Genomic DNA, 11,078 nt, shown 5'->3' with positions numbered 1-11,078 from the left:
ACACCATTGAAATACTAAAGTTAAATAGGTGGAGGCAACTTGTGTTTTAAAAAACAGCCGGTGCATGAATCGTCCGTGATATGACACCACTAGCCATCTAGATTTAGTTATAGGTCTAACGAGCTTAGCTTATAGGTCGTCATGTTGAGTCTGTACATGTTATAGATAGGACGGCAGCTTTGCTGTCATGCAAACTACGTGATTCCAAGTCTTGCTAATCATCCCTAAACCCTTGGTCAACATCGACATTGTCATCTTTCTCAAGCAAAGAGAGACTATCAATTATGGCTTTTGTAATCTTTGCATCATAATCGCTTCCAGGAAAAAGTCCTGCTGTGTGAAGAATGTAACCATCAGGCAGGGCTATGCACATGAACTTCAAGTAGTTCTGCTTCTTCTTGCCACAGTAGGAGATTCTCTGGAGCTTGTGATCAGAACTCTTCGGAATAACGATATGTGTACTGTCAAGTACGACAGTTGCCCGCTTGACACAAATTCTTCGGAGAACACGGTGTTGTGCTTCTCTCTTGTTAGATGTGCATGTCCAAGGAATAATGAAACAATAGTTATGTCTGTTGTTTTTACTATCGAATGAAGTATTTTTACATACTTGAAACTGACATGTTAAATAGAGTTGAACACCCTTTCCACGATATCTCCATCTCCACTTTTATCAAGAATAGCAGTAGTGTATCCTCGTGGTTTGGAGTATAAATACCAGTGTTAATAGAGGACGAAAAATGTGAAAGAATTTCTAGAAACTATGTTCTAGTCCAACCTGTCCAGGCTTTAATCTACATCATCCAGAGAGGAGAAACGCAGAATAAAGGAAGATTCCTACCTTGATACCATATCTATATATGTGTGTGCTATCTCCAAAAGATCATTAATGATTTCCTTTGATCTGGAAGGTAGCTTGGAAGTCAACATTTCTATTTCATCAGTATGAATTTCAACGTTAGGTTTACGGTCTTTCCCTGTAAGATGATGTGAAAAAAATCATGAGGACCAAACTTGGACACCACCGTGTGTGATAAAAGATGAGTTGGGTGTTTTGCGCTCTTTAGCAAAATAGTCGAGTTTTGACTGAAGCTCTCCACACATAGTGTGCATTTGGCGTTGGAAGACTGGCCATAACATAGTTCTTCTATGGGTAATAATGGGATGTTTCACCGCGTACCATCATCAACACCAACGTTTTTATCTTCAGGTTGAGGTTTTCGTTTCTGATAATTCTTGAAACACTTCGCGCACACGTCAATCTCTTCATCATCATAAAGAAACCAGTTATGCTAGGCGTATCTAGCAGATAGAGTTCTTGGTTTTAATGTCTGAAGACAATCTTACATGCCTATCTCTCATTATGAGAACGGTACTGTATTAGCCTATCAGGTGTATAAAATATCTGTCAGTATTGATTTTATAAATAGGATAGAAGCGCTTTAATGTAATATTTCAAATTATGGACATAGTAGTTATTTACTTGAAGAAAAAGTAAAGTCAAAAAGAACAATGAGATCGGGGAATATGGGGTATATTGTTGCAAGATTTGTTTAGTCACTATCGGTCATGTAATATATCGTATTTAACGTCCTCATATTAATTATCAACGGTGGTCATTAAAGGATGTGGCCTATATGTCAGCATTACTTGTGTGCGTGCTACGGGTTGTTATAAAGGTTTGGAGTGTAACAAAGTGATCTGTTATGGCCACTATCGTTCAACAAGTCATCGGGGTGACACACATCAAAGCAAAACAATCAACACATGGTAACAATTTAATCTTTGGGCAGGATTACGGTAAGTGATAAAGCTCTCTATACGCTAAATAATTTTGAATCGGCTAAATTTGGAAGACATTCAAAATGTTATTTGTTCATTAAAAAAGGGGTTTTTTTTCTTCGGAAAATGCTAAAAAATAAATATTATCGGAGGTGCAATTACTGTTTTGGAATTTTGTATCTAGTTAATGGTTCATAATTTCCTATATCGTTAAAATAAATAATTATTTTGTATCTGTGTTGTAACAATCTGGGTTTTTAGTTTAGTTATATAAGCAAGTGCATCATCGATCAATTTGGGTTAAATGTATAGTCAAGGGAACCAATTTTGATGTCTCACTCGGTGTCAATCAGTGAGGACAAGGATGTCGCTTTCCGTCAGATCGATTAGGTGATAAGCGAACGCTACAACACATGAATTTGGATTATTTGTCCGAACTCAGCGTTTTTATTCCAGATCGATACCATATTGGTCCCATCAAAGATCAAAATTGATAGCTATGCTAATAGATGTTTTATTAATTAAAATATATATGTATAAAAAATATTACTATTTTATATTTTTCTTTCATTTGCATGTTTCTCCCTTTCTGAGTTGCATATTCGGCCTTGTATCTGATTTACTAATGCATATGTATCTTTAAGGAAACAAAAAACAAAACGCAAAACAAAGACAGAATTTTTACTCTGTGTACATACTGCAGTAGACGAGTTACTTCCCTGGGGGCCGCGGTGGCCGAGTGGTTAAGGTGTCCCGACACTTTATCACTAGTCCTCCACCTCTGGGTTGCGAGTTCGCAACATATAGGCTATACGTGGGGCAGTTGCCAGGTACTGACCATAGGCCGGTGGTTTTACTCCGGGTACTCCGGCTTTTCTCCACCTTCAAAACCTGGCACGTCCTTAAATGACGCTGGCTGTTAATAGGACGTTAAGCAAAAACAAACAAACAAACAATCCCTGGAAGTGATTTTTCATCGCGGCGACAAATCTTACTAACAGTGTGATAAAAATCGGTTGACTTCTTTTGAAATAGATTTTTAGTTTTTCTATTCAATGCAAATATATTTGAATTAATGTACAGAAATGAAATGGTTTACTTACGGTGTAAATGATCCCATTCCGTATTTTAGTGTGACCGTTTTAATCCGCGAATGATCTGCGCCAATCCTTATTTTTCCGTACTTTACCCATTACCTTCCAAGATGGCAGCCTCCTTGTGTAACGTGTTGTGAAGGAGATCTGAAGTTTACATATTCCGCCTACTAGAGAGGTAACAGACATTTTATCTCTTTGGATATATATATATGTGTGAATTGAAAGTGTTAATGCTGACAGTATGCTATAATCCTCAGTGTATCCCATAATCATTACAATAGTGAAACTGCCGCAAAGGTTGAGCCACAGGGGCACGGTACAATATAGCCAGAGTTTCCTCTGGCCCTGACACCAGACATATGGTGTCAGGGCCAGAGGAAACTCGGGCTAGGAACAATAATAATGTATACATGAAATGAATAAAAATATATGTGGGTCAGTATGAATATAATATGTTTATACTGACCCACATACATTTTTAATCATTTCATGCAACATTAATATTGTAACGTGCACCGGGTGTACCGGGCTTGACTTTTTACTCAAATACACTCAAATATACTCAAATACACTCAAATATACTCAAATACACTCAAATACACATAAATATACTCAAATACAAATAAAATTCACTTTTATACCATCATTCTGTACGTGATGTGGCCATTAATGTGTAAATATTACAACATAACGTCTGATAAAACAAAACAAAACAAACATCGTTGCAAGGGAGGTAACTCTTTTTCCTATACAAGGTCTCGCACAAGTAATTATTTCACTATATGTTATTACCAAAGACACAATCCCCTCAATTGCTCATTTGAATTTCAAATATTGTGAAATACATATCAAATTAAAAGTTGAAGATTTTCTTACCAGAAAAATGATGTTATTGGATAGGTTTTATAACATATAAGAACACACCAGTACTTGGAAGACAGTAACCCTGATATTTACAGTGGACAGGGGAATCCCCACCTAGATTCCTACATCTTTCTATTTATACCTCGATTGTTTATTTTTTTATTTTTAAAATTTCAAGACCCTACTCTTTAATCTTGTATTTATAAAGTACCCATTGTTTGTTATTAACTTAGGAAAGAGCTACAAACTCAAGAAACACATTTTCTGCAGGGACTTGGTTCAGTGTGGCTGAATTAGTTGTGAGACCTACAACCCATAATATTATTGAAAAAGATATACCTATTGAAAACATAATGGTTTTTTTAAGGCTTGACTCTTTCCTCCATATATATGAAATTATTGTTATTTTAAGGATCTTAGTCTGCCTGCCTCTTTCTACTATATATATTAAATTACATGTATTATTGTTACTCAATAAAAATACTCTAGATTTCTATACATAAACCATGAAATACTATGTATACAAAGAATGTTTGCTCATGACAAACATTTTTTTAAGTTGACGAAATCTCTGACTTGTTTGTCTGGTTATAGTCACTTTCAGCATTGAATATATATAATTATCATGAATTAAGGAAAAGGTTCTGTATGTCTTTGTCTTAGTGTCACTTATAACAATACTAGTGACTGTGTTTGATGCACTATTGTTATATGTGTTCTTTTACTGGAGGCATTTACTGAATACTATACTTCAAAAATGGGACATGCTGATTTCAGAGTTATTTTTTATCTGGCATTAATGACAAGTGTTGATTATGAAATTAAGATTTTTATTAGAAAGACCGAATATGTTTGTTCCGTCTCATCTATTTTTATGGCATGCTGCAGTACATCCATCCTCTGTAAGCTATTTGGATTTCAATCTTCTTCAAATCTAATAGGCGAATTATAAAATTTACCAGGTGCCTGAGGGTTGGGACAAAAACATAAAAATGGTGTGATCTTATGACAATCACCTTCATTAACTAGCATTGTTTTGAATTTATAAAGTATAAAGGAAATTTGTTATGACTTCATATAATGTGTTCTGTGACCTATGGAGCCCCAATAGGAAAAAATCCTTAAAGCCTTCCTTTTGTAGGAATGACATGGTATATCAGGTCCATACAGGTGCCCTATAGTAATCACTGTGTCTGTTTGTTTGTCTGTTCATCCACATTAGTTCCTTAACTTTCATTCTCATTGACTGATTGACATATACCGTACCTAATGAGTGACCAGGGAGTAATGAGTGTCCAGGGAGATACTTTTCACGCCCAGGAATTCGTTAATGAAGATTTTTTGAAATTTTTTTCTGTAACGTACATATTGTCCCATTATCTACCACCATGCAAAATCTCACTTCGATCGGACCAGTGCATATTATTAAAATGCACCGATGAAGTTGCAGTGCAGCGTGCACTCGGGTGTCCCGGGCGTATTTTACACGCCCAGGAAGTCGTTGATTGAAATTTTTTGATTATTTTTTCTGAAACATACAGATTAAACCTTTATCTAACATCATGCAAAATTTCACTTCGATCGGACGTGTGCATAATACTAAATGTTACCATTAATCTTACGAAGTTACGATGAAATTGCCCTGTATTTCGGCTGCGGTCAGCACGTGAGTGTCCAGGGCGTATTTTTCACGCCCAGGAAGTCGTCGATTTATATTTTTTGATTATTTTTTCTGAAACATACATATTATACCTTTATCTAACATCTTGCAAAATTTAACTTCGATCGGACGAGTGCATAATACTAAATTTTACCATTAAATCTTACGATGTTACGATGAAGTTGCCCTGTATTACGGCTGCGGTTGGCACATGAGTGTCCAGGGAGGTTTTTACACGCCCAGGAAGCCGTTGATTTATATTTTTTTATTATTATTTCTGTAAAATACAGATTATACCTTTATCTAACACCATGCAAAATGTCATTGCGATCGGACGAGTGCATAATACTAAATTTTACCATTAAATCTTACGAAGTAGTGTACTCCAAAGATTGGAAGGGAAGTAACTCTATTGTTAAAACAAGAATGTTACCAGACTGCGATGAGGACGCGGTTCTACAAAGAGTCCATTATTTATTTATTTTATAACGAGTATAACTAATATATTGGCTATATGTAACACATTTACTTTATTTTTTTTGACTCTCCATAATTTTATTTTATTTCTTAACACTAAGATATTGTTTATGATAAAGTTTTTCAAGTATAAAATCAGAATATACTATTTGGAATAATTTCCTCACTTTGCATTAAAACATTATTTATTTGATTATAGATGAAGATGTAATTTATTATAAAACTTATATTATGTGTATTTTTTACTGAATAATGTCACAATGTTTGATGATGATTTAATATCTTAACCAATTTCTGCATTGTACTTTGCATAATAGATATTGTTGTAACTCATAATTGATTCATCTATAATCATGTATTATTTTTTATGATATCTATTTATTAAATGTTTGATAATAACTTAATATCTTAACCAATTCATGCATTTTAATTTGCATAGTAATTATTGTAAGTCATGATCTATTCATCTTTATTAATGTATTATTTTTTATGATATTTATTTATTGAATGCCTTTACATGAGTTATATATACTAACTGTTTTAGACTTTTAGTTAATTTTTGTTGTTGTTAGTTACTTAGTTATTGATAAATTGTTCAATTGGATATTTATATAATTACATTTTTTAATAAACTGCTGTAAAACTATTCTGATGTGAAAAATTTAGTATTATGCGATCGCCTGATCGAAGTGAAATTTTACACGATGTTAGATATAGGTATAATCTGTATGTTACCGACAAAAAAATAAAAAAATCTTCAATAACGGCTTCCTGGGCGTGTCAAATACGCCCCGGACACTCAAATGCACGCTTTAATGCACCTTCAGTGGTGCATTTCCGTATTATAAAATCATTTGATCGAAGTGAAATTTTGCATGGTGTTAGATAATGATGTTATTAATATGTTACAGAAATTTTTTTTTTAAATCTTCATTAACGAATTCCTGGGCGCGCCCGACAACCGAGTGCACGCTGCACTGCAACTTCAGAGGTGCATTTCCATATTATGTAATCATTCGATCGAAGTGAAATTTTGCATGGAGTTAGATAATGGCCTCATAAGTATGTTACAGAAAAAATTATTAAAAAATCTTCATTAACGAATTCCTGGGCGTGCAAAATGTCCCTGGACACTCCCTGGTCACTCATTAGGTACACCGCGTGCACCTGTGGTTGAGCTGTAAGTGTAGATCTAGAGCAGTTTTTTTTATAAAAATGTGCTGAGAAAGGAAACAATTTTTTTCCCGCTGCTGTTGTGCATCTGTCAGAATTTCCAGTGACGTAGGCAGGAAATTACTAATGTAATTAAAAATTAGATGTTCAATTATCCACTCTGTAAGCAAATCCCAGAACATTGATACAGGCCCCTGCGATAGAAAAAACTTCTGCAAAGTCATAAGGTGGTTAATTGTTAATCATCTCGTTAGTTAAAATTGGAAGTTAAAAATTGATGGTGATTTATGTATAATCAGTCTTGACTAATGAGCATGCTATACATGTGTTTACATATATTTGATGATTTATTAAATTGTATAATATGTATATTTACAATACATCTTCCAAATAATTTTAATGTACACTGTACATGAAATTTTTTTGCAGGTCCCTATGGCAACCAAAATTTTAGAATGGATGAAATCCAATAAGGTGCTTTTAACCGTGTTGGGAAATGTTGGTATCCTGTATGGGGTAACAGTGGCACCAGGAACAATCAGTCTAACCACATACAGACAGTACTATCAGCTGAGGATAAAACAGCCAACATCAGACACACCCACTGTGTGCTACCCTGATGAGAGACTGAGGTCTTGTATTCATGAGGTAAGACTAGGAGGTGACTGCCCATTACAGAATTCTGTTTTTGTATTCCTTGAATCATAGCTCTTACATTGTGAATTGGTGTAGTTTCAGATTCTGTTGTCGAGCTTCTGAGCCAAATTTTCCTCTGGTCCCAATACAAGATATCAAATATTTGATGGATAAAAGATGTACAGCATCTTGTACCAAACATAAATCCATCAAAATATTGAAGATTTGGTGTACACTGTTGAAGCCAGAGGAAACAAGGCTTCCCTCAAATTTCATTTATTGGTGTATTATGTACTGGTCTGCTTTCTGTTGTACAAAGCTAGAATAAATAGGATTTGATCAAAGTCTGAATGTAATGTTTTTTGTTGTACATAGGTGAAAATGGATTTTCAGGAATGGAAGGCAAAACAGAACAGTGAGGTAAGAATCATGAATATTCATGATGGAAAAAAATGTCAAAATTCAACTTTCGACAAATAAACATATACATTTGTTATTAACTCATTCTAATATCGTCAAAGACGATTGTGTGTCACTCTTGTGTAGAAAGGATCTGAAGTTTGTTATATGAGATTTGTGAAAAAAAGTCTTAAAAATGTTTCATTTTATCAAGCTCTTATTCATATGGATTGAATTAAAACCAACATTATAACATGTAGCAATGGAATGTATGCAAAATTTTTGAAAAAGAGCTTTTTATTAGATTTTTTTTCCCTGAAAATTCTCTAAGTACTGTTTACTATTTAATTCAGGTGAAAGAAGACTTGGAAGAGGAAACAATATTGAAGGATAGAATAAAATTCATGATAATTCCAGGTTTCCATCCATGTCATAAAGGCAGCATTGATAGTAAATTTGGATGTCTGATAAGTATACCTCATTACTTCATGAACTGTATACCGGAGCATGTTGACAATGTGCGTTCACTTTCCAAAGGGAGATTACTCACTGTGCTATCAAAAGGTCAGATAGAGAGGACTCCTAGAGTACCAGTGGATGTGAATTCTGAAGAAGGTATTGCACTTAAAAAATCTCTAATCTTGACAGATGAAGAAAGAAAATTTGTTTTGATGAGAGAGTTGCTTTCATGTCAAAACAATCCTGATAACATGATCGCTGCCCTCCGTATTGTTACTGCGACAACGTTTCTAGGTCTAACGTACTATGCCAGGGAGCTCATGATACAAAATGTTGGAATGCGATTCTCTGCGCTGGCTAAAACTGACTTGCATGAGATCTCAAAAATTTTTGCGAGAGGACCACTCTATGTGTTTATCCTCGGGACAGGTTTAGTGACATATTTTAGTTTGTTATTTTTGTACAAGAATCGTTTGGAGAAACAGTCGGACAGGACAGTTGCATCAATGGACAAGAGCTATGCTGAAGCGGGGAGGGACTATTATCAGCGTATCATAGCGAGGAATCAAGTTTGTAGGAACATCCTGGGTACTAAAGATGGAGACTACTTGTTCACCGCAAAGGGTGACACGAGACCGTGGTTCTTTTCACAGGAGACACCAGTCACAGAACGCCTTGTCATCATGGAGAGTTATCTGTCTAAATATGCTGAGGGGAATGACAAAAGCCAAGTAAGAAGTGAGGATCAGACAGCTGTAAATTGATATAAAATCGGCATTTTATATGAATGTTTTATCTATCATCATAAAACTGACATCACCAGTTGATGGTCCGCCTAGTCTATAAAATCTTTTTGAGAATGTCTTTTGTTTCAGATTATGAAATACTTTGACTATATTTGTTACTAATATTGAATGTTGACAAAAGTGTGAAAAGGAACTATTGGATCAACCACAACCAAGAAAACTATGGTATAGTAATAATGTTGACTCATTATATATGTTTTATATTAAAACTTTTGATTCAAAACCAAAATGTAAATCATTTATCTTTTTTTATATCTTCAAAGAGTCATATTTCTGTGGTCGTTTTTTGTGTCGCCTATGTCAGTCACTTAGGAATCACTTATTACCTGTCGTCAGACATTATCAGTCTAGTAATAAAACAATAAAACTTGTGGGACGCTGGTGACACAATCACATCTGTGTAAGTCTAGTATGACTTAGATCAAGGTGATATCATATCACAATGGTGTTCACACCATATAAGTCATATGACAAGTGTGCCCCCAAAACAGTCAATGATATTACAACAGGATCCACACAGCAATTAATGACATGATATCAAAGTATTCACAATAGTCAACGACATGACAACAGGGTATACACAATAGTCAATGACATGACAACAGGGTATACACAATAATCAATGACATCACAACAGTATACACAATAATCAATGACATCACAACAGGATATACACAATAGTCAATGACATGACAACAGGGTATACACAATAGTCAATGACATGACAACATGGTATACACAATAGTCAATGACATGACAACAGGGTAAACACAATAGTCAATGACATGACAACAGTGTATACACAAAAGTCAATGACATGACAACAGGGTAAACACAAAAGTCAATGACATGACAACAGGATATACACAGTAGTCAATGACATGACAACCATGGTATACACAATAGTCAATGACATGACAACAGGGTATACAGAACAGTCAATGACATGACAACATGGTATACAGAATAGTCAATGACATGACAACAGGATATATACAATAGCCAATGACATGACAACAGGGTATACACAATAGTCAATGGCATGACAACAGGATATACACAATGACATGACAACAGTGTATACAAAATAGTCAATTGCATGACAACAGGGTATACACAATGACATGACAACAGGGTATACAAAATAGCCAATGACATGACAACAGGGTATACAAAATAGCCAATGACATGACAACAGGGTATACACAATAGTCAATGACATGACAACAGGATATACACAATAGTTAATGACATGAAAGCAGGGTATACACAATAGTCAATGACATGACAACAGGGTATACACAATAGTTAATGACATGACAACATGGTATACACAATAGTTAATGACATGACAACAGGGTATACACAATAGTCAATGACATGACAACAGGGTATACACAATAGTCAATGACATGATAACAGGGTATACACAATAGTTAATGACATGACAACAGGGTATACACAATAGTCAATGACATGACAACAGGATATACACAATAGTTAATGACATGACAACAGATTAACACAACAGTCAATGACATGACAACAGGGTATACACAACAGTCAATGACATGACAACAGGATATACACAATAGTCAATGATATACAATAGTTAATGACATGACAACAGGGTATACACAATATTCAATGTCATGACAACAGTATACACAACAATCAATGACATGACAACAGAGTATACACAATATTCAATGTCATGACAACAGG

General features: G+C 34.7%; 1 protein-coding gene across 1 annotated transcript; it reads left to right on the top strand.

Annotated features, from left to right (window-relative positions):
- The first annotated feature begins 2,975 nt into the window (after positions 1 to 2,975).
- On the top strand, positions 2,976 to 9,598 carry LOC117344225 (transmembrane protein 177-like). Its single transcript, XM_033906895.1, has 4 exons — positions 2,976 to 3,054; positions 7,483 to 7,701; positions 8,065 to 8,109; positions 8,442 to 9,598. Exons 2-4 carry the CDS (start codon positions 7,489 to 7,491, stop codon positions 9,309 to 9,311), a joined length of 1,128 nt encoding a protein of 375 aa, XP_033762786.1. The 5' UTR covers positions 2,976 to 3,054; positions 7,483 to 7,488; the 3' UTR covers positions 9,312 to 9,598.
- Positions 9,599 to 11,078: the final 1,480 nt, after the last annotated feature.

Source organism: Pecten maximus, chromosome 15 (genome assembly GCF_902652985.1).
Source record: "Pecten maximus chromosome 15, xPecMax1.1, whole genome shotgun sequence".
Classification (NCBI taxonomy): domain Eukaryota; kingdom Metazoa; phylum Mollusca; class Bivalvia; order Pectinida; family Pectinidae; genus Pecten; species Pecten maximus.
The sequence above is the reverse complement of the archived record's forward strand: the minus strand, read 5'-3'. Positions and strand labels throughout refer to the sequence as shown.

What these genes read in the sequence shown, in the direction of transcription:
- LOC117344225 (XM_033906895.1), top strand. Translation starts at nt 7,489, where the DNA reads ATGGCAACCAAAATTTTAGAATGGATGAAATCCAATAAGGTGCTTTTA. An exon ending in TGAGGTCTTGTATTCATGAG is followed by an intron (nt 7,702 to 8,064) that starts GTAAGACTAGGA and finishes TGTTGTACATAG; the next exon opens with GTGAAAATGGATTTTCAGGA. An exon ending in AGGCAAAACAGAACAGTGAG is followed by an intron (nt 8,110 to 8,441) that starts GTAAGAATCATG and finishes TATTTAATTCAG; the next exon opens with GTGAAAGAAGACTTGGAAGA.